The 24,740-nt window shown below is 46.2% G+C and overlaps 1 protein-coding gene across 2 annotated transcripts in view; it reads right to left on the reverse strand.

Annotated features, from left to right (window-relative positions):
• Positions 1–24,740, reverse strand: part of EFNB1 (ephrin B1) — a 108,671-nt gene that overhangs the window by 42,315 nt on the left and 41,616 nt on the right. For both annotated transcript variants that reach the window (XM_063313815.1, XM_063313814.1), the window contains exon 2: positions 17,765–18,042. In XM_063313815.1, the coding sequence (XP_063169885.1) occupies positions 17,765–18,042 (278 nt within the window). The remainder of the gene's footprint in view (positions 1–17,764; positions 18,043–24,740) is intronic.

Consider the following 24,740-nt stretch of genomic DNA (forward strand, 5'->3'; position numbering starts at 1 on the left):
CCTGTGATGAAAATAACATCTCTTTTAGGCGTATTGTCCAGTAGGTGCTGCAGATCCTCATAGAACTGCTCCATTTCAGCTTCTTCAGCATCTGTGGTTGGGGCGTATATTTGGATCACTGTGATGTTAGATGGCTTGCCCTGAATTCGAATTGAGAACATTCTATCGTCTTTTGGATTGTATCCAAGCACTGCTTTAGCCACTTTACTATTAATTATGAAGGCTACTCCATTTCTTCTGTGGTCCTCTTGTCCACAGTAGAAGATCTGGTGGTCATTTGATGTGACAATATCCCATGCCTACTCATGAGTTAGCTATCCTGAAGGATTATATGGATGACAGTGTGAAAAAAGGATTTATTTGCCCTTCCAAATCTCCAGCATCTGCACAACCTTCTTGTATCCAGTAGAGAAGGGGGGCCAGTGCAGACTCCTTAATCAAATGACAGTTAGGGACCACCACCCATTAGGTCTTCTTTCAGAACTCCTGGGCCACCTCCAAAACCCATGCATTTTTACGAAGTTAGACTTGAGAAGTGCTTACAATTTGATCAGAATGGTAGAGGGGTATGAGTACTTGACTGTCATGTTCGCCGTTTCAATGTCTTTGATGCATCGTAACGTTTCGCATGTCATTAATTCGATGCGTGTTTCATCTCTCTGGGGAGGATGGGAACAGTTATCTTTTGGCTTTGCTTTGGAATGTATTTGTATTATCTACTGCGCTCAAGGTTACTTTCCCAGGCTAGCAACTCTGACGATTGCTAGCACCTGTGCCGGGCGGGGCTGTTACGAGGGAGGCGGGATACGTTTGCACCAAGGGTTTAAGTTTGTATTTGGTGGGCTTTTGCTCATTCTCAGCTTTCTCTGTATTTGTCTTTAGTTCCCTAATAAATCAGATTTCATTTAGCAGCCTCTTGTGAGTCTGAGTATTTGGGCTAGGGCAATCATTACATAAAGCTGAGAATCTAAGATCCTAACTCCGCTGGCCCCTGTCCAGGAAAGACAAGTGTCTAACCCTGTGAGGGAGAGAGCCCGCGATGACCGAACCCGACATCATGATGATGGAAGAAGGGGAACCGGACTCGACCGTGAGGCAGTCCGGCCGACCGTCCCAAGGTGGGGAGCTGTCAGCCATCCGAGAAGAGGCGAGCTCCGAGTCGGAGAGTGAAGCCGGGGGGCGGAAAACAGCCCCGGAGACCACCGTAACTTCTCCGGGCGAGCTGCTCACCTGGGATGAGACCCAAGGAGATGCCACGGTAGCGGGGGGCCCATCCTGGAGGCAGAGATACCCATTATTCCCCAACGTGGTGCAGGTGCAGACAACGGAGGGCTCACCCACTCCGGATCGGATCCGAGTGCTGGAGTCCAAAATGGATTCGTTGGAGGCTATACTGAAACAACTGAGCTTGGATGTGACCTCGTTGCGAGAGGTCCGGGAAGAATCAAGCCAGCGGCACTCAACCCCTTCTTCCCAGGGGCTGTCCCCGGAGCGGCGACGGGCGGTGCGGAGGCGCGGAGGGGACCAGTCGGTCCAGATGGAAATCGCAGCATCGCCAGGGCGATCGCCCCGGGGCCCCGTGCCGCCCCGAGCCAGGGAAGCACAAGCCGCGGCAGCACCGGTGGTGGGGCGCAGCCCGGCGGGAGGCGGCATGCGAGACTTCCCTGTCAAGTTTGATGGGGACCCGACCAAACTCTCGTTCTTCCTGACGAATGCGAAAGCTTACATGGAAGAATGGGGGGCGTTTTTCCAATCGGAAAAGGCAAGGATCATCACCATTGCCACCAAACTGAAGGGGAAGGCGGCAGACTGGTATGTCCAGATGTGCCAGTCGGAAGCGCCTGAACTCGAAAGTGTCGAGGAGTTCCTCTGGGCGTTGAAACAACACTTCGAGGACCCCTTAGCAAAAGAAACATCTGTTTAAAGGGGTACTGGTGTATTTGGATGATGTATTGATTTATACTGAAACCATGGAAGAGCATGTGGCTCTGGTAAGGAAAGTATTGTGTAAACTCAGATCAGCTGAATTGTATGCCAAACTGTCTAAATGTGCCTTTCATCAGACCCAAATTGACTACTTGGGGTATAGAATTTCAGATAAAGGCATAGAAATGGACCCTGCCAAGGTGCAGGCTATCATGGACTGGGAGAGTCCCCGCACCCGCAGGCAACTTCAAAGTTTCCTGGGGTTCAGCAACTACTACAGATTATTCATAAGGGGATTCGCTGAGATTGCCTTGCCACTAACTGAACTGCTTCGAACAAAAGGGGTGGGAGATACTCGGAGAGTCAAGAATCCCGGGGCGCTGTTGCGGTGGACGCCTGCTTGTCAAACGGCGTTTGAGCGGCTTAAAGCAGCTTTTGTCAAAGAGCCCATTTTACAGCATCCGGACCCCTCAAAGCCTTTTGTAGTACAGGCAGATGCCTCCGATTATTCCATTGGGGCATTGTTGATGCAACAAGACGGAACAGGATGCCTCAAGCCCTGTGCCTACTTGTCCCGCAAATTCTCCGAGACTGAGAGACGTTGGCATGTCTGGGAGAAGGAGGCATTTGCAGTAAAAGCCGCATTAGAAGCTTGGCGGCATCTGTTAGAGGGGGCAAATCATCCCTTTGAAGTATGGACTGATCATAAAAACTTGGAGGCTCTTAGTACCCCTCGAAAACTGAGCCCCAAACAGGTCCGTTGGGCTCAATTTTTCAATCGATTCAATTTTCAATTGAAATTTATTCCGGGGAAAAAGAACTTCTTGGCTGATGCCTTGTCAAGGCAACCTCAGGACTCCGGGGCAGCGCCAGAAGTGGTTAGCACCCTATGGACGGCGCCCCAATTGGGCATGCAGGCTGTGACGCGAAGCCAAATGCGCGCGCAGCAGCCGCCCACCACGGACGCTGCCCAGCCAAGCACTTTGTCAATTCCCTCCCAGTTGCAACAAAAGTTTCTAAAAGAACTGAAAACAGATACTTGGTTGCTTGCGAATAAAGACAGTGTTACTTTTGACAGAGGCTTCGCTTGGAAATCTAACCGCCTCTATGTTCCTGAAAGCCTCAGAAAAGATGTGTTACTACGTTCCCATGATGACAAACTCGCAGGTCACTTCGGGTTTGTAAAAACCTTGCACCTGGTTCGGAGGCAGTTCTGGTGGCCCACATTACGTAAAGATGTCAAAGACTACATTGCCTCCTGCACTGTTTGTGCAATGTCTAAACGCAAGGTGGGAAAGCCCCAGGGCCTTCTGCAGCCGGTGGCCGCCCCTTCTTCCCCTTGGGAGGAAATCTCCATGGACTTTATTGTAGAGCTACCACCCAGCCAACGCAAAACGGTCATTTGGGTGGTCAAAGACTATTTCTCCAAACAAGCTCATTTCATCCCTTGCGTGTCCATTCCGTCGGCACGTCAATTGGCTCGCCTATTTCTTGTACACGTGTACAGGCTACACGGATGTCCCTCCCGCTTGATTTCGGACAGAGGTACACAATTTACCTCACAATTTTGGCAGGCGTTCCTCAAACTGTTAGGCACGAAGCAAGCCCTGTCCACGGCTTGGCATCCTCAGACGGACGGGGCCACTGAGGCTGTAAATTCTACTCTGGAGCAGTACCTTCGAGCTTTTGTGAATTATCAGCAGGACAATTGGGTAGACCTCCTACCGTTTGCTGAAGTGGCTTACAACAATGCAGTGCATCAAAGCACTGGCCAAACCCCATTTCGGGTAGCCCAGGGTAAAGACTTTGTACCTATCCCTGATCTACCGCAACCTCCTGCAGGATCAGCCACTCCAGATGATTGGACAACACAACTGGCAGACTCCTGGCCAATGATTCAACAGGCATTAGCTGATGCACAATCAGATTATAAACTGTATGCTGATCGGAAGCGGGCCCCCCAGCCTGCATTCCAAGTCGGGGACTCGGTTTACCTTTCCACCAAGTTTCTCAAGTCCTCACAACCTTCAAAGAAACTTGCGCCTAAATTTGTGGGTCCTTTCCCGATTACCGCTCAGATTAACCCTGTGACTTTTAAACTTGACTTGCCTCATAACCTCAAACGCTTACACCCTGTTTTTCATTGCAGTTTGCTCAAACCGACTATTCCTTCTGACCGCTGGCATCGCCAACCTCCACCTCCAACCCCCATCATGATTGACGATCAGCAACACTTTGAAGTTAAAGAAATTTTGGACTCTAGACGCCTTCGCAATACTTTACAATATTTAGTTCGTTGGAAACATTTCCCTCATCCAGAGTGGGTCGCTGCACCAGATGTGGCTTCCCCTGTCCTGGTGGCCCGTTTCCACTCTGCTTATCCCACTAAGCCGGGTCCCTAGGTGTATTTTTGGGGAGGCGGTATGTCATGTTCGCCGTTTCAATGTCTTTGATGCATCGTAACGTTTCGCATGTCATTAATTCGATGCGTGTTTCATCTCTCTGGGGAGGATGGGAACAGTTATCTTTTGGCTTTGCTTTGGAATGTATTTGTATTATCTACTGCGCTCAAGGTTACTTTCCCAGGCTAGCAACTCTGACGATTGCTAGCACCTGTGCCGGGCGGGGCTGTTACGAGGGAGGCGGGATACGTTTGCACCAAGGGTTTAAGTTTGTATTTGGCGCGCTTTTGCTCATTCTCAGCTTTCTCTGTATTTGTCTTTAGTTCCCTAATAAATCAGATTTCATTTAGCAGCCTCTTGTGAGTCTGAGTATTTGGGCTAGGGCAATCATTACATTGACTGAATTTGGTACCAGGTATTGCAAATTTTTATTTTGTTTTATAACTTTTATTAAAGGATTTTATATAGTAACAAAAACAAACATACAGATTTAAAGAAAAGGAAAAAATAAAGAAAAATACAGAACAATTGAATAAACAGAAAAAGTAAATAGAAAAAAGGAAAAGAAAATATATAAGTATTTGGCTTGCAATCTTCTTCACAGCAGTTACAAATGAAGTTACCATCTATCCTCCCTCTTTAAGGTTACATCATAATTCCTTTCTTCCAAAATTTTACCCTTTGTAATAATCAAATCCATAAATCACCAGTTCATTTTCAGCAAAAAGTCCATAAAGGGTTTCTAAGCACTAATAAATGTACTTGGTGTCTTCACCCTGACCACACAAAGTTAATTTTGCCATTTCTGCAAATTTTGTCATCTTTACCAACTATTCCTCTCTTGTGGGTATTTCAGAATCTTTCCATCTTTGTGCATATAGTAATCTTACTGCAGATGCCATATACAAAACTATCTTCCATGAGTCTTTTCTAGTTGACCATCCATAAGTCCCAACCAAAAAAAAAAAAAAAATCCAGGCACTGCAAATTTGAATACACAGTGATGTCTTTTGGCTTGGCTAATTGTGAAACAGTCTTCTCTAGATTCATGAATGAAATGTTTTCTGACATTTTAGACAAGTACGTGTTGGTATATTTGGATGATATGTTTGGATTCTTTCTTGCATGAGATACATGTCAGAAACATCTTAAAGAGACTCAACGAACATAAGCTTTTTGCTAAGTTGTAAAAATGGGCATTTGAACTACCTCAACTGAACTACTTGGGGTACAGGACCTCTGCTGAAGGCATACAAACAAATCTGGCAAAAGTCAGTCCATACTTTCATGGCATGAAGGGTGTAAGCATTTTCTGGGCTTTGCTAACTTCTATCAGTTCATCCCTAATTTTGCAGACCACATAAAGCCACCGTCTCAACTCCAAAAAAGGGGTGTAGGTTCATATGGTCTACTCAAGAGTAGCCAGCATTTCAAGTACTGAAATAGTTTTTCACTTCACAATCATTGCTCAGGCACCCAGATCCCACCCACCAGTTTGTAGTGCAGACCAGCCCTTCAGATGTAGCAGATCTCCAATTACATACATTTTACTCCAGGTTGCTTCTACCAGCAGAATGGAACAATGGCATCTTCAATAAACAATTGTGTGCAGTGAAAAACTGCATTCCAAAAATGGAGGCATTTTCTGGAAGGTGCTGCCCACCCAATACAGGTTTGCACAGGTCACAAGAATTTAGAAGTTCTGCAAAAGGCACATTCCTTGATAGATCAGGTGGGCACAATTTTTCTCCTGTTTTGATTTTTATATATTCTATATTCCTGGCTCACAGAATACTAACTTTCAGATGTCCTATCACATAAGCCTGAATATGATGCTCCCTACTCATCCCTCCCAAGCCACTGAGAGATCAAGGAGTACAAGTACATGGTTTGGTGGTCTGTAACAGAATCCTAGCAAGTGATCCTTTCTGTTAGCTTGTCCTTTCAGCAACACTCAAGTTACCATCATCCCACTGCATATCAGCTCCAGTAAGTTCATTCCCAATAAGACAATGCTACACCACCTTCTCTATTTTGTGTCTTTCTTTGAAACAATCTACTCCTGTTCCATTTTCAAAATGCTTACAGATCAGTCACTTTAAAATCTGCTGTAGAATCTTCAAAGAAAGACCAATGGCCCCCTGTGATGCCCAGCAAAGGAAAGCTGAAATACAGGTGGCCCTTGCTTAATGTCCATTCACTCAGCGACCGTTAGAACTTACAATGGCACTGAACAAGTAGTACTTACAATTAGTCCTCATACTTACAACCATCACAGCTTCCCCACAATCATGTGATTGTGATCCTGGTGCTCAGCTTGCAATTACAATGTTGCAGTGTCCCACAACTGCCATTTGTGACCTTCTTTGCCAGCTTCCTACAAGCAAAGTCAATGGGGAAGCCAGAAGGAGGTCACAAATGGTGACCAAAGTGACATCCTCGCTTAACAACAGTATGGGATTCACTTAACGATGGCAACTAGAAGTGCTGAGATTTACATCACTAAGCAATGCAGTCACATGACGTGGCTCTTTACGACCACATTGCTTAGCGTCTTTAACCAAGGACTACCTATACCAGCAATTACAGGCCCCAAAGAAAGCAGTCAGATATTAACAGCCCTAAGCTTCTACTGGTTTCATAGCTTCTCTTCTCAAGAGTCACCCCACAAGGCTCTGCCCTGAAGTCTCTCCACTAGCTGTAGCTGGCCTGGCTTTGCACGATCTTCAGAGGTCATTTAGTTCAATTCCTTGCTCAGTGCAGGAATCCACCAAACCCTACCCAACAGGTAGCCCTCCAGCCCCCATTTGAAAACCTCCAGCAAGGGAGAATCCATCTTTGTTCTAAGGAGATTGTACCTCTGTTTAACAGCACTGATCATCAGGAAATTCCATCTAATGTTTGCTAGAATCTCTTTTCCTATAATTTCAACCAACTGATGTTTGCTTTCAACAGAGCCATGGCAGCCTTTCAGATATTTGTAGATCACATGCCTGTAATTCCTCATATAGCTTGGTTTCCAGCTTCCTTGTTCTGCTAATATCTCTCCTTTCTACTCACTCGAGCATCTGCACATTCCCTTTAAAGGAGCTCAATATTCCATGTGTGGTCTAAACAACACAAAATACAATGGATCCATGACCTACCTCTGGAGGCAATTTTCACTGGCCTTTTTAGCTGTTACACTGCACTGCTTGCTCATGTCCACTTTGTGATCTGCTAGGACCTCTAGATACTATTGCACTTGCATTGCCACCAATTCAGTCCTCCCAGTAGTGTAGAAATGCAATTCATTCAGGCCTCTTCTCCCTGTAATTTTTGTTGACCTCTGTTTTCATCCTTAGAATTTCTTTCTCCTTTCTTTATTTATTTTATTTAAGACTGCAACCCTTTACCATTCAAGATACAGATTCCTGAAAACAATGGTATTTACTCCCAATGCACACGAGCTTCTATTCTGGGCTCACCTACAGAACTGGGAGATGTATTACATATTTCTCATAAACAGAGAGAGCGAGCTACAGAAAATGTTCTACCACGAAAAGTTCCTTGCTAACTCCTTTGCCAAAAAAGTCTTTCCTCGAGCAATCAAGGTTGCCTTCAACTACAAGTGGGTTTATGACAGAAATCTCTAAATCTGCAATTTGTCTGTTTGCCTGGCTCAAGATGGGAGAAGGCAAGAGGAGAGGTTGTCTCACACTGTTATTGTGTGAATCTGGCAACAGCAGGAAAAGTAGAGAGGCAGCTGGCTGCTGGAAAGCATTTTGCACTGATTCGCTGCTGCTTCCAGTAGGAGTTAAGAGACTTTCAGACAGTCTTGGAAAAGGAGTATGGGGGGAGATGAAGTACAATTCAGTCTCTTAAGCTCTAATTCACAGATGAAACAAAACTCCTCTCTTTCAAAGCAGAGGGAAACAGGATGAGAAATGACAAGGGTCATTCCAATGCAGGGCTAGCTAGAACATAAAACAAGGCTTGGAATCTGAAGGTTTGCCTGCACTAAAAGCATGGAGTTCTGAATTGTTTCTTTAAGGGGCAAAGCCACCTGTGATGATGGGGAAAAAGAGTAATCACTACCATGCATTGTTTTATTTAGGCAAAAATGAGAGAGAAGGAAGAAAAGAAGCAGAAGAAAGAAGCCCTTGGGCCTTCAACCTGATGCAAACATAGATCGGGATAAGCACATGTAAGTCAATCAAGCTTACTTTACACTAAACAGGTTTATTCTGTATCTTCCCCTCACTCATCCTTTTGCAGTTGAGAGAAGAAGTATCAAGTCTTCCTTTTGAATAGTAAGGATGACCATTTCTTCCCGTTCTATAATAATTCATCTGCTTATACATCAGTCTTAACGATGTGAATCACAGGGATGTATTGTTACCTTAAAAATGGGGTAATTCAAAATGCACATAGAAGCAAAAGGTGGGTGAGATCATCCGCTGCCATGGGATGAGGTATCATCAATATGCTGATGATACTCAATTGTACATCTCCATCCTGGGTGACGTAAGTGATGCTGTTGCCACCCTTTCATGGTGCCTGGAGGCTGTAAGGGTTTGGATGGGGAACAAGAGGCGAGATGGAGTGGGGCTGCAGGTTGGGGGCTCCCAGGTATCTGGGAATTTATCATCTTTGGTTCTGGATGGGGTTGCACTGCCCCAGACAGATCCGGTGTGGAACCTGGGGGATCTTCTGGACTCACAACTCCTGCTCGAAGAGCAGGTGGCAGTCATGGCCAGAGGAGCCTTTGCACAACTTTGTGTTGTGCACCAGCTATGCCCTTTCCTGGATTGGGAGTACCTTTGAAAGCTCACTCATGCCCTGGTCATCTCCTGCATAGACTACTGCAATGCACTCTACGTGGGGCTACCCTTGAAGAGTATCCGAAAGCTACAGCTGGTGCAAAATGCAGCTGCGTGAGCAGTCTTGGGAGCCCCTAAAAGGGCACATATAACAGTGTTGCTGTGTGAGCTGTACTGGGTGGCGGTTTGCTTCCAGGTCCAATTCAAGGTGTTGGTTATCACCTTTAAAGCCCTACATGGCATGGGGCCAGGTTACCTGAGGAATCACCTCACCTGTCATGAGTAAGGATGGCGAGCAGGGGGCTCCCATCCAGACTGTCAAGCGCATGCGTAGCACTGAGGAATTGGTCAGCCATTCAAAGAGACACAGATCGGGACCGCCTTAACCCTTGGGGTTTATATGTCTGGGTTTTCCCACGCTTCTTCAGTTTGTTAGGATTCCTGTTAAATACTAGCAATAAATATTAGAGACCAGTTCCTTGTCTCAGTGTGTTTCCTGGCTGTTAGGACATCACCCCTGCTACATCAACCCGTCTCCCCTGGTCAAGCAGAGGGGGCATGGTATGGACCCTGTCCATAAGGGATTGACGGGGTCAAGGAAGAGGGCCTTCTCTGCCATGGCACCCGCCCTTTGGAACAAGCTACCCCCCGGGGTAAGACAGTCCCCCATTCTCCTGGCCTTCTGGAAGGAAGTAAAAACATAGCTTTGCCACCTGGCCTGGGATGGGAGGGGGGACAGCTATTAATGGGGGTGGTTGGCCCCATGAGGGTGCCAAGGTTAAGATCTTCCCATCTTGAATTTTGTATTTTACAATCTGTATTTTATACTTTGCATTTATATTTGCATTTTTATGTATTTATATTGAATTGTGAGTGATTCCTCATTTTTACTATTGTAAGCCGCCCAGAATTGTTGTACCTAAGATGGACGGCAGAGAAACTTAATAAATAAATAAATAATAAAGCTAAAAGAGTCCCCCGATGGGAGGAGATGGGCAGGGACAAATTGGATGGATGGATGGACGGACGGACAGAAAGATAGATGGTTCTCAGCTGCAGGGCAAAGCTACCTTTCTACTCACTACAAACTCTGACTTCAGTCTTGGTTCTGATTTGTGTGTGTATCTTTTACTCACATTCATATTCATTAAAACATCTTGGTCATTCTCCACCAAAAGTACAGCCTTCTGGAACCTAGCAAGAAGTTTTAAGTGCAGTTGTATCCATCAGAAATAAAAGTCAAGCTATACTCCCCTAACTACAATACAGCTGCCAACTGATGGGGTGGGATACAAATTTTTAAACCTATCTCTGCCAAATCTCACCTAATCAGCATCAAGTTTAGCTAGCTAGTGGTAGTTATTGCCTATTTCACCTATACCAAAATGTATAGTCCTGGAATGGATAGTTTACAAACAATTTAAAAAGAATTCCAGAATGTTAAGATGATATTTCTCGTCTTAATGAGGGCTTGTGACCACCTAATACCAACAGAGTGACTCACGGAAATAGCTGCAACCCACAGAAACCATCAGGATGGGCTCATGCTGCTGAATCAGCTCTCCATTCATCGGGTGGGTTGATTCAGGGGAAAAGATGTGGACTCAGATTTTTCACCAAGTTTCCTTTAAACTGACTTCTTAGGAGGAACACCCAAGAAATGCTGAGGAAACCAGACCCTGATGAAGCTACTGATGTTTCTCAGCATATCCACATTTTTGGTACTGTGTGATCAGATGCTAGGCACAGACATAAATCTAATGCCTCTCCAAGCCATGGTGGAGCTCATGAATCTGACTGATTTGCAACTGCACTGATCTGTGCAGAAAGATGTTCAGCTCCCTCATCCAGGATGGAGTTTTCAAGCTCCTCCGGCTAAGAACATTCTTTCCAGGTAGTGGACGCATAGTTTATATTTTTGATTATTTCTGAGTCATATCCAATAAGCACAATATGAGTACTAAAATTCTGGAAGGCAGCACAAGTCTTAACTTCTTGGCTGGAAGGTAGAACTACTATGCATTTTCAGCCAGTCTTTAAAAGGCTGAATCCAAAGGGTGACTGAGGACTGTTTTTACACATGTGTACAATGGATTCCTCATGACTTTCACTATAAAACTTCTGTGTTATTTGCTTTTGGTTCTAAACAAACATTACTGGGAGGGAATTCAGAAAGTCTTGAAATGCAATGATTGCCTGATCAAATTGGGAGCATCTCAGCCTTTATTCTGAGTTCAATTTTATGAGCGACTGAGACCTTAACAATCAGTTTTGTCCGTTCTCTTTTCAATTGCTAAAGAATTCAGCTTTCCATCTTCACCCAACAAACTGCTGCGCTGCACAAGTACAAGCTCCAATAGTGGGAATTTGGCTGTTCATTCCAACTCCGTGCTCTGAAGCAGGATCAAAGGACATACTTGCTTCCTAGCAAAACAACAAGACCCAATTATCCCTAAGGCAAGGGAGCTTCCAAAACTATCCAAGACCAATCTGGGCAAAGCAGACTTTTTTAAAGAATGGCACAGAACAGATTAAATTCTGAAGCACAGAAGCACCCAAAAGTTCCAACAGAGCTTTAAATCACTATCTTGCACCACTGTGTTGCTGAAGATCAGCTACCCATAAGCATGATGCAAGTGGAAGAAAGGCTTACATTTTCATCCATGTCTGTGGTTATGGAATGGTTACTGACAATGATGGTTTGGAGCTATGGCTCCTCAGAGGCTAGATGCCAGAACGTAAGGACAAGAATGATTTTGGCCATGCCCAGAATATATTTCTTCCATTACATTGCCTCTTAAACACCACAATCAACACATGCTCCCTTCTGCCTGCCTCTAGCCCACCAAGCCAAGTGACTCCAGAGACACAAAATCACCCAATACAGAAGAGACCTTCCTCCACTTCATTCACAATAGCAGCCTGCACAAAAAATACTAAACTGCTTACTGAATTATTGAACCTGCTGAACCAGTGGCCTCTGGGTGGGGAATCAAGATGGTGGTTGCAGTTGTGCAATTGAAACTCCAATCCCTTTGTATACCTGTGTGTCATTAACACACTACAAAAGGCTTAGATCGCATCTTAGCTTTTCTGACACCACATCCACCATCACCACGGATGCCCCTGCTTTCAACTTTTAAGTAACCAAATGATCTGACTGTATAACATGCTAAGCACTTACAGGCACACAAAAGCAAACTACTCCATCTTAGCAAATTATGCCAACAAATCTATGCAATTTCATCTGACCTTGTTAAGCATACTGATTAACTGCAAATTTGGATCTTGAAAGCTTTCTTGAGTTTGGTTCAAGTCATGCTCTTCTGTAGCCTTTCCTACAGGTAGACAGCTCTCCCACTCCAGGCTTTCAAGCACCAGCAGCCACCAGGAGGGGCTCCAAACCTGGCTTGTAGGACATGCGGAGACAGGGATACCAGCTTCCTCCCCCAGCTCCCGTTCTGAGATTTTTTAAAGCAAGGGAAATTGCTTTAAATTGTAATATGCATTTGTAAATTAAATATATATTATTAATAAAATGAGAAATTAATCTGAAGTGTACATTTTTCCAACCAGGGTTACAATCTGGGTTTAAAATATCCTCCCTTGTTGAGATGGAAGGGCAAAACTTCAGCTGCAGGAGACAGGAAATGGCAGAACAGTTGGCTGAATATGTGGGCTGGGCAAAGGGGACCAGTTAAAAGGAAAACCCTCTAGCCTGAGGCTTGGAAAAAGAACCCAGGAACACCAAGGGTGCCCTTCTGCAGATTGTGAGGGTGGCCCACCTGGCCCAGCACTGGCTGTGTGACTGAGACTCCTGCCTGGGGCCAGGGCAAAGCAGCCCATTGCGACTTCTGCACAATTGAAGGACACAACTGCAGAACATAATCTCGTCACAGGAAGAGCCCAGAGACGCTCTTCCTGCTTCCACTCTTTTCCAGTTGCTACCTCCCGTCTAAGGAGATAAAAAAACCATGCTACAACTGCTAAACCCAGGCTCAAATATACAACAGACTAGCAGAGAGCACCTTGGCCTGGCCTTAAACTCTTCATGACACAAGCCCTGAGCAGCCCTCTCTGAGGAAGGATATTCACAGATGGAAACTGTAACTGAAGACTTGTTCAGGAATGAAGGAAGGAGGTACTATGAAGGACCTTATAGCAAAGGCCAGTGTGTTGGATTGGGTGCGGACATGAAATTGGAGCCACTGGAACCATCAGAGTCTTGATACAGGTTCTAGTCAATAACTGCCATACTAACTGGAGTTTCTATACTGTTTTCAAATACAATCCACAGGTAACATATCATTCTAATCTAAAAGAAATGTGACTGGAATGCAGAAAATGGAAGTCTAGTCTCATTATCCAGTTATAGTGGTTTTATTTTCCTAACTGGTAAAATGCCATAGAGAACACTTGTGTCTCTAAACAGAGGTGGAGAACCTGTGATTCTCCAGCTTGCTCAACTTCAAGAAATTCTCATCATTAGCCAAAGTTGGTTGAGGCTCCTGAGATTTGTATTTCAGCTATATCTACAGGGCTACAGATGCACCTCCAGATAATAGACACATCTTGTGAAGAGAATGTAGCTGCTCACATGAAAGGAATTGGGGTGGCTTGGTGGATCACAAGCTGAATATGAACCAACAGTGTGATGCAGTTGCAAAAAAATGAAACACATCAGCTGAAATGTAATACTGAGATCAAGAGAAGTCCTTAGTCCTCTCTAGTCTGCTTTGGTCAGACCACATCTCACATATTATATTCCATTATGGACACTTCATTTTAAGGACACTGACATCTAGATCATGTCCAGAAGAAAGGAACCAAGAGAATAAGGGGCCTGGAAGGAAAAACTTATAATGAACAGTTATAGGCATTATATGTGTATAGCCTGCAGAAAATTGTGGAGGAGACATGACAATTGTCTTCAACATTTGAAGGGCTGACATGTAGAAGACTAGGTAGAATTATTTGAAGTTGTACCAGAAGACAAAAAACCCCAATGAGTTAAAATTACAAGAACATGATTGCATCTAGACATCAGGGAAAAAAAATTCTTGGACTGGAGGTTGCACTGGACTGGGGGTTGAACTAGATTGCCTGCAAGAACTCTTCCAACCGTTATGCCCCATAACCTTATGATCATCTGGAATAGGTGCCCTAGTGTTGCTGCCTCCCATCTTCTACCCCCCATCGAAAGACTTCTGCCTTACTTGACCTCAGCTTCAGGCAGTCAAAGCACAGTTCAGGAAAGTCCTGGAAACTGCTGCCTTTCAAAGTAGAAATACAACATGGAATAGCAAATCTGAGCATTAATACTGAATTCGTTGAAGGACCTGTTCCCTTCCCTATGAATTGATAATCAGATAATCACCAAGATACAGACTAGTGCAGGAGTTCTCATCAACCATCTTAATCTCTCTTCCCGCTTTTTGGTTCTGCTGGCCCTTTTGCTCTGCTGTCTGCTCATGTGCCTCAGTGACTCTTCTGCTCTTCCAGGAGCTCTTTTAATTTGACCAAGGTAGCAGCAAAGCGATTGGTCCTTTTAGAGCCGGAGAACTGAAGCACTTCATATAGTGGGAAATCATAGGTTTCTGAATAATAAGAGCTGGTGGAAACCTCTGCTGGAAAGGGATAGGCCAAACAGGCATCTGTTTCCCATTTCCTAACAACCCTTAAAAGTTCACAGCGGGACTAAGAGAGAGCCTGGAAGGAAAATACTGGTTCCAGTCTGTAATTGTCTAAAAGTTACATATGTTCATTCTTAACTGTCCCATCTTCAACTCTTCAAACAGGAATTAAGGCCAAACAAGTGCATAAACAGTGTGCCCACTCAGTGGAGGGTGGAAATGAAGGATAGAACCCCCAAAGCCACACTGGTATTCCGGAATAATCTGGACAGGGCAGGCTGAGAAGTAAATAGGAAAGAAACCCTGCCCGACGTCCACAGCCCCCAGTTAGAAGCATTCCAGGCATCCTCCCTGGCTATATGGAGGGTCAATGAGGCAGAAACAAAACGATTCCTTCCCCACTCCCCCAAATTAATGAAATGAGGGAAGCTCACCGAGAGTGGATGGTGGACTGTGCAGCTCTGGTCCCGTGAGAGGCCTCAGCGCCAAGGGCTGAACAAAGACCCTAAAACAATTCATCTTGCCGCCTTATTATAGGCTGTGGTAAAGTCAGCCACAGGAGAGTCAACCAGCACCTCCTTTTCAAACTGTATCACCTACCAACAACACTCTTCAGCATTTGATAAATAACACAAGTCTGACATTAGAAAGGGTAAGTTGGGAGCCAGTAAGAGAACATTGGAGATAGTGGTGGTTTTTCCTGTTCCAAGTATTAGTTTACCTACCTACGCCATAGACTGAGCTAGTACCTACTACTACTATTTTAAATGATTACAGTGTATCTTTTGCTTCCACTGAAATCCCAATTAAATTGTCAGTAACTGCAACTTTTGCATTTCGTTAATGTTTCACCCACCTCCTATATATGAATGTGCCTGTACCAACAGCAGCAGTTCATGCATCTAACAAAGTGGAGGTCACTCCATAATGACCTCTTCTTAATTTTTCTATTAATTCGAGTGGCCCTGCAGCTGTTCCTCTGAAGCCCAGTAATTTGGCATTTGTAAAAAGGGCGCTGTGGCGCTGCGGGTTAAACCGCTGAGCTGTCGATCGGAAGGTCGGCGGTTCGAAACCGCGCGGCGGGGGAGCTCCCGTTGCTAGTCCCAGCTCCTGCTCACCTAGCAGTTCGAAAACATGCAAATGTGAGTAGATTAATTGGTACCGCTTCGGCGGGAAGGTAACGGCGTTCCGTGTCGTCATGCTGGCCACATGACCCGGAAGTGTCCCTAGAGACAACGCCGGCTCTAAGGCTTAGAAACGGAGATGAGCACCGCCCCCTAGAGTCGGACACGACTGGACTTTACGTCGTCGTCAAAAAGGGCTAATAACTTTAGCTTTGAAATACTGTAGGCTGGAAGTAGAATCCAGGTGTGTTGAGCAGGACTGCCAGTCAAGTGACGGTCCTGTGCCTCTTTCCACCCCACCCCAGCACTCATCTTCCACAGCTGTAACAGAAGAGAAAGCTCCTTGCAGACATACAGATGGAGAACGTGCCATTTCCAAGAGTGGGATATATTCCGTGGCCATACCCCCTTCTACTGCCCATGTTGTACCCCAAAACTAGAAGAGGTACTGCAAATTATGTTAGCCCTTTGAGTTAGTCCAGACAAGAAGCACAACTATGAGTACTAACTATATGTTTATTGTAAGGTTACATTGACAGAATCTTGCAAGACTGAAAGCATTTCTCCCCATCTCTCCTTTTATCCACTAGAAAACTAGGGAAGGTCCCTTCTGAGACACTTCCCATACTCCCTCTCGTTCCCTCTCGTTCTGTGGACCCAGATATACCTTTTACATGCCGGTTGTCCCGTCTGCGACTCTCCCTTGCAATGAGATGCAAGAGACCCTGGGACCAACTCTCACACAGTTGGCTGATTGCTGCTCCAGCTGAGCAGCCTTTGGCAGTGACTGACCCCATTAGCCCAAGGAACTGAGGACTGAAATACCCTTGATGTGGGGAGATGGGGAAGAGGGGCAACCTCTGGGGAATGGTGGGGAGAAAAGCTAAAAAGACACACTTGCTGGTCCCAGGTATGTCTGTGAGACCTGGCACAGAAATATATTTAACTAAGTGAGAAGGCATCTGCCCCCCCCACCCAAAAGGAGGAACCAGCAGCACATTCCATTCCAGCTCCTGCTGCGCAGCACTGAAGTCTCTGGGCTGGTTTTCACTAAAACAGCTCCTTGGTCTAGTCCCTCCCAGACTAAAAGACGTCCTTTAAAGAGATGTCCAAAGGTGGGCAGCAACCAAATTAGCAAGCCAAGGGAACCGCTGCACTCTCCGGAAGAGCCACAAATGCTCTGTTGCTACTGTTAAGGCAGGAGAGTGCTTGGGAGAAACAAAAATCCACTTCCAGCACAACACAAGGGCCGTCGAAGCCCTCATAGATGAGGTGCGGAAAGGACTTCTAACCGGAAGCTTCAATCTCTGCCCTCAGGGATTCAAAGCATCTGGATTCAAGTCATCAGAAACAATCCCAGCGCTCAGCAAACGGACTCTTGAATCTGTTTCATGCCTCGCTTCAGGCTGCTTCTCAAGGCTGCTCTGCTTTAACAGAGCAAATCCAAAACCCTTTTCCAGATTTGAAACTGGCTCCCGCTCTTGGATGCAACTTTTTCACAGGCAAACGGTAGCCCTGTGCTCTGGCAGCAGCGCTCTTGGCTCCCCCACATGGCCCATGCAGAGAAACAAGCGGCTGAGAACGCCTCTCCTACCTCCGGTGCATCCAGCACAGCTTCACCAAGGAAGTAACCTTAAACTCAGAATTTCTCAAAAGAGGCACAGGTAACAAGATGGCTCCACACAGCACCTAGCTTAGTGCAACTGAACAGTATAGTGCGCTTCCTGGTGGAGAGACAAAAATGTGCCCTGGGTGGAAATGGGAAGAGAGTGACTTGTGAGGCCCCTCTCCAGGAAGAGCCTGCTCCAGAGGAGTCTGGAAGGGAAAGCTAACACTGAGGAAGAGGAAGGTTGGTGGGGTGGGGGTGGGACACTCACATGTGATAAAGTAATCCTGGCGTCTTTTGAATTCCAAGCCCATGTAGTTGGGGCTAAACTCCTGAAATTTGATGGTAAAACGAATGTCCAGCTCCGGTCTGTTGCAGGTCACCAATACGTTCGGGTCCATGACGGTGCTGCAGGACTCTGCTTGGTCCCGTTTCACTAGGTACAACTTGTAGTATTCATATGGTTTGGATGGCTCTGCCTTCGGACAGATTATGTCCAGTTTATCCCCAATTTCTGGATAAATGACCAGCCCTATCCCAGACATGAACCTGCAAAAAAAGAGAAATAGAAGAAAAAAGAAATCAGAACAGAATGAATTCCAAAGTCTGTGTTTCATGTGACATACCACTGTACTTGTGTGAAGAACATTCAGCAAATACATTCAGCAAATACAAGCAGAGCATTAAAGCAGATGCGTCTTTTCCCTGGATCACGTGCCATTTTAAAGTGCTACATTTGCACTCCCAAGTGCTGCACAGCCTTAATTTCAGCATGGTTGGAAGATAAAGCGGCTCAGCTGAGGGTAGGCCACCATTAAAGACCGCTTGGAGATAGATGCTCATCCCTCAGTTCTGTCCATCAACAAAGCTTTAATGGTGACTCTGTCTTCCCATGAACACCCTGTTCTTTTCCACCCAGGAATGGGAAGTTAGGATCAAAATGGAAATTGCCACCATGTAGCCTGAAACTTCCTCTCTGACCAGTTTCACTAGCCTGGGGCCTGCTCTAGGACTGCCCCTTCTTTCTCAGCAGATGGCATTCAGGTCCTGGCCTAGAGTCTTCTTCAGGCCAAGGGTTAGTCTGATCTTCTGGCATGACACCTACTTGAGCTAGATAGTGTCCCTTTTTACATATGACCACCAGAATGAGGAAAATGGATTGGCTGTGTGAGTGAACAGATTTAATTGCCCCTCAGCAGAGAATGGGGCTGAGGAAATGTTTGTTTCTTGGTGTCTTGCAGCAATGAGGGACTGGTGGTCCTTTGCTCTTTATACTCAGTATTAGGAGGTGGGGAGAGGAAGAAGACGTCAAAGCTTCAGTTGCTTCAGGTGGAACGGAAGCGCCTCTCCAGATGCTTAGCATCCTTTCTAAGGGAGATGCTGTCCAGTAAACGGGGGCGTTTTTGCATGCATATGAGAGCTAAGGACTGGCTCCTTTAATTTTCCAAGGGCTGTAACTGAGAATACTGTGATGTGTTAAAATAAAACTATTACCTTTACTTTGGGGAGGGAAGGAAGGTGCATTATTTGAAGATGCTAAAGTTGCACCACTGGCTGGAGAAGATTCAAATAGGATGGAAGGGGAAACCATTTTAAGAAGGGAGTGGAGAAGGCTCCCTGCCCCCGCAGTTTGACACACGGAGCTTCGAACCGTGACACACCAGGGAAAAAAAAGGAGCAAAGCTCCCCCTCCCAATACACACAGTCTAACTGGGTGACAGCACCAACATAAAAGGAGAAGAAGGCAAGTGCTGGCAGGGAGGGAGGGAGGGAGGGAGGGAGGGAGGGTTGGCATGTTTCTCATCCCCACCATCTGACAGACCGAGAGTGTTGCAGGTCAACAAGAGGCCCGCATGTCTGACCGGCACGAGCCAACGCAAACAGGGTAAGCAACAGAAGAGGGGCCAAGCATCTATGAACGAGAGGGGTGCACGATCGGCCACTGACGAGGTTAGGGCTGTGCAGCACCCACAGGACTGGCCCAAACGGGATGCTCTGTGAAACCGCCTCCCCGCTCCTTTCTCACAGCAGCACGCAGGTATTCCGGTGCCCGCCTTGGACAAGCCTGTTCCAAGCACAACCATCAGCTCGGGGCTGCTTCCCCAGCATAAAAGAAGGGGGTCAGGTGCTTCTCTTTCCTCCGGAGTTATTCCAAACCAGCTGCCTTCCTGCTGCAAGAATGCCAAACAGTTTCACCTTTCACAAAATAGCCACAGGCAACAAAACTACAGGAACTGAACCTTCTGAGTCTTATTCTGGCCCCACACCCCGGATATCTATGTAGATACCACGGTATGCTGACCTACCTGACAAGGCTCTTTGAATGATCCCGGTGGCCTGTTCAGCACAAAGCTGGAGCTCTTTCCCGCTCCTCCCTTCTGGCAAACTGCCACTTGCTCCAAGCTCCAGACTGCCAGAAAGAGCGAGCAGCGATCAGCGCTCCCACCCCAGGGCGACCCCTGCTGCGTCTCCCAGCTGCAATCCACTGCAGAGCTCTACCAAGAGCAGGCCGTTTCCCTGCCAATACGCCGTGCCTCTTTCCCATTTTTTTCCAAGTGCATTTCTTTCTTTCTTAATCTGTTTATGTTCCTAAAACCTAGAATATTTGCAAGTAGCATCAGGAACAGAACTGGTGAATGCAGCATCTATTTTGCACCAGAACACTAACATTTAACTTCATTTGAAAATTCTGTTTCATTCTAATTTTCCCCTGGGAATGCTTATGCTTTCTTTCTAAAGTTATAGATGAATAAAGGTAAGCTAAGACCATGATCATGAAATACTAGTAACAACTCTTAATGGCTTCTGGAACAGGGAAAGACTGACTCAACACCCCGATTGGTCAAACCACAAACGGCTGCACACCTGACACCCTGCAAATGTGACTTCTCCACCCTCACAGCAGTCACTGTGAGAGCCTTGTCACACACTGTGTCTACAAAGAAGAAAACGGGACTGCACAAGTCCTAGTACTACTAGGAGTGAAGTCACCCTCAGATAGTGTCCAAAAGCTTCAGCTGGTACAACATGAGACCATTTGGCTGCTAACTAACACACATTTGGGAACCCCCCAAGTCTACACTGGGCACCAACTGTTTCCTGGCCCCTTTAAGGCCCTAAGCACCCTGGCCTGCCGACTGGGCGCCATCTGTTTGAGCCCCAAGGGCAGATGGACTGGCTCTTCTCGGGAGCTGTTTTTATGCTGGAGAGACCGTTCTTCCCAAGGGCTTAGGAGTTCCTCTTGGGCTGATCTCTCTACACGTTTCAGAAAAGAGTCAAGAGGGTCTATTTGGAGTGGCCTATTTTAAACACATATTAGTTTGTCTGTGCATGAGCACACATGCGTCCATGTCAGTCTTGACTCCTGGCAACTGCCTGGACTAGTCCCTGCAATTTTCTTGGCAACATTTTCCAGAAGCGGCTTGCCACTGCCTCCTTCCCAGGGCTGAGAGAAGTGACTGGCCCAAGGTCACCCTGCTGGCTTCATACCTAAGGCAGGACTAGAACTCATGACCTCCCAGTTTCTAGCCTAGTGCCTTAACTACTACCCCAAACTAGCTCATATAGAGACAGACAGACAGATACACACACACACACCTTCCTCATGACACTAAAGACCTTCCTCAAGAACTCAATGGGACTGTGGTAAACAACACTGGAAGTCAACTCAAGACAGCACGCACAAGTGGCCATCAAGTGTGGCATATGCCAAGGTGATGCACTGTCCCCGCTGCTGTTCTGCATGGGCTTGAACCCCCTCAGCCAGATTGTCACAAGAACTGGATATGGATACAAGTTCAGGAGAAGAACTACCATCAGTCACCTCCTCTACATGGATGACATCAAGCTGTATGCTAGGAGTGAACGAGACATCAACTCACTGATCCACCTGACATGGATCTACAATGAGGACACTGGGATGTCATTCAGACTGGAGGTAAGTGGTCATATAGTAGTAAACAGAGGGAAGGTAGTTAAGACTAATGAGGTGGAACTACCAGTGGGCCACACAGCAGGCATACAGACCAGCCACAAGCACCTTGGTATCCCACAGTCACATGGGAACAGGATGAGGAGGCAAGGAAGACAGCAACATCCAAGCACCTCCACAGGATAAGACAGGTCCTGAAGAGCCAGCTCAATGGGAAGAACAAGATCCACGCCTTCAACACGTACGCCCTGCCAATCATCAGAAATGCTGCTGGTATAGTGAGCCAGCCAAAGGAGGACATGAAGGCTGCTGATGTGCAGACCCGGAAGCTCCTCACAATGTATGGGGGTTTCCACCCCAGGTCCAACACCCAGAGACTGTACACCAGCCAGAAAGAGGGCAGGAGGGGTCTGGTGAGTGTCAGCCACTGTCCTGGATGAGACCCAGAGCATCCAGGAGTACATCAGTAAAATGGCACCTAAAGATGAGCTGCTGAGAGAATGCCTGAGGCAGCAGCAGCAGCCATGGAAGGAAGATCAAACAGAAGAAGTGCCATGACAAGACAAGACACCGCATGGGATGTACCATCAACAGATAGCTGAGGTGACTGACATTGGGAAGTCCTACTGGAAAGAGCTGGAGTAAAAGACAGGACTGAGGCACTGATCATAGCAGCACAAGAACAGGCATTGAGCACTAGATCCATAGAAGCAGGGGTCTACAACAGCAGATAGGACCCGAGATGCAGACTGTGCAGAGAGGCCTCAGACACAGTCCAACACATAGTGGCAAGGTGTAAGATGAGGGCAGGAACAACATACACTGAACGGCACAACCAAGTAGCTGGCATTGTGTACAGGGACACCTGTGTGGCGCATGGGCTAGACCCTCCCAAGTCCAGATGGGGGATTCCACAGAAGGTCGTGGAGAATAACAGAGCTAAGATCCTATGGGACTCCCAGATCCAGACAGGCAGGCAGGGACTGGCCAATCAACCAGACATCGTGGTAGTAGACAAGGACCAGAAGACAATGGTGGTGATAGATGTAGCGGTGCCAAGTGACAGCAACATCAGGAAGGAGTATGAGAAGCCAGAGAAGTACCAGGACCCGAAAGAGGAACTAGAGAGGATGTGGAAAGTGAAGGCCAAAGTGGTCCCAGTAGGAGCACTCCGGGTTGTGTGTCCTAACAGTCAGAAATCATGCTGAGACGAGGAGTAGGTCTCTAGTGTTTATTACTGCTACATTAAACAGAATCCTAACAAACTGAAGAAGCGTGGGAAAAACCCAGACAGATAAACCCCAAAAGTTAAGGCGGGTCTGATCTGTGTCTCTTTGAATGGCTGCTTAATTCCTCAGTACTACGCATGCGTTTTCCCCTCTGGATAGAGGCCCCCTCCTGCCCGCCATCAGTAGTCATGACATTGTGACTCCTAAGCTGGGAGAGTGGCTCCAACAGATCCCAGGAACATCATCAGAGCTCTCTATCCAGAAGAGTGCAGTGCTAGGAACAGCTAAGATCCTGTGCAGAACCCTCAAACTCCAAGGCCTCTGATAGGGGATTTGAGGTTGAGGAAGACACATATCACCCATAGGGGGGAGAAGCAATTGATTGATTGATTGATTGATTGATTGATTTGCAGGGTGTACCACAAGTCAGGCCCCAATCACAATATGTTTTATTAATTTTAATTTTTTTAGAGAAAATATTACTGTACTTAGGAAAGTTCAAAGGTCACATGTCAAATGAGTAAGGAAGTGTTTAGAAGAAAATGGCAACCAATTTGAGAATTTAATTTAATTCATATAACAAACTGTCTATGGGACCTGACTTGTGGTACACCCTGAATAAATATATATATGAAAGTCACTGATGGAAAGTTGGGATAAAAACTGAAATAAATAAGCAGGCAAATGAGCCAGGTATGCATTTGTGTGTGAGGGAGAGAGTGAGAATAAAATTGTCCAAGGGTTGGGTGTGGTGCTCCAGCATTCTACATAATTACTTTCCACTCCCCCAAGATTAGTATAACCAGCATAAATCATGTAAAATAGTAAAAAGAACAGCAGCACAATAAATTCTGCAGATTCAGGTAAATTCTGAACACTTTCAGTTGGTCAGAATTAATCCTTCCTGGCAGATCAGATTCTAGTCTTTGACAGCACCACAGGATAACAGCACCATCCAGAATTGCTTCTTCCATCCTCTGCTCTGCTGCAGAAATGGGCAACATGGATGAATCCCAACTTGCTCTTTATCGAACACATGTAACGGCGAGGAAGGCTGGGAGTGGCAATCAAAGGCTGGCAGTACCAAAGACCTTTGAACAATCCTGTAAGTATGACAATTTAAAAAAAAATCAGGTCATATACATGGACATTGAATGAATCTATTTTACAAAAGTAAAGGTTGTGGCTGTGAGAACCAATTCTCACAAAGCCTGGTTGCTGAGACGAAAGACAGAGCAGCAGATTTTTGCTATTTTATCACTGCCTACTTCAGCAAAGGATCGTTATCTTGTCATGGCGCTGGAGCTTGAGCACATCAATTACGCCATGAGCTAGACCATGAAGGGCCACCCAAGACAGGAAGGTCATGACAGAGAGGTCAGACTAAACGCGATCCCTGGGGAAGGTAAAGGCAACCCACCCCAGTATTCTTGCCATGAAAACTAGATGGATCAGTACAACCAGAGATATGTCGGTATACCATCGGAAGATGAGACTCCCAGGTCGGAAGATGGTCAAAATGCTACTGGGGAGGAACAGAGGATGAGTTCAACTAGCCCCAGACATGATGACGCAGCTGGCTCAAAGCCGAAAGGACGGCTAGCGGCCGACGGTGCTGGTGGTGAACGGCGAATCCGATGTTCTAAGGATCAACACACCATCGGAACCTGGAATGTAAGATCTATGAGCCAGGGCAAATTGGATGTGGTTATTGGTGAGATGTCAAGATTAAAGATAGACATTTTGGGCATCAGTGAACTGAAATGGACTGGAATGGGCCACTTCACATCAAATGACCACCAGATCTACTACTGTGGACAAGAGGACCACAGAAGAAATGGAGTAGCCTTCATAATTAATAGTAAAGTAGCTAAAGCAGTGCTTGGATACAATCCAAAAGACGATAGAATGTTCTCAATTCGAATTCAGGGCAAGCCATCTAACATCACAGTGATCCAAATATACGCTCCAACCACAGATGCTGAAGAAGCTGAAGTGGAGCAGTTCTATGAGGCTCTGCAGCACCTACTGGACAACACGCCTAAAAGAGATGTTATTTTCATCACAGGAGACTGGAATGCTAAGGT

The sequence above is a fragment of the Candoia aspera genome, chromosome 12 (assembly GCF_035149785.1).
Source record: "Candoia aspera isolate rCanAsp1 chromosome 12, rCanAsp1.hap2, whole genome shotgun sequence".
In the NCBI taxonomy this organism is placed as follows: domain Eukaryota; kingdom Metazoa; phylum Chordata; class Lepidosauria; order Squamata; family Boidae; genus Candoia; species Candoia aspera.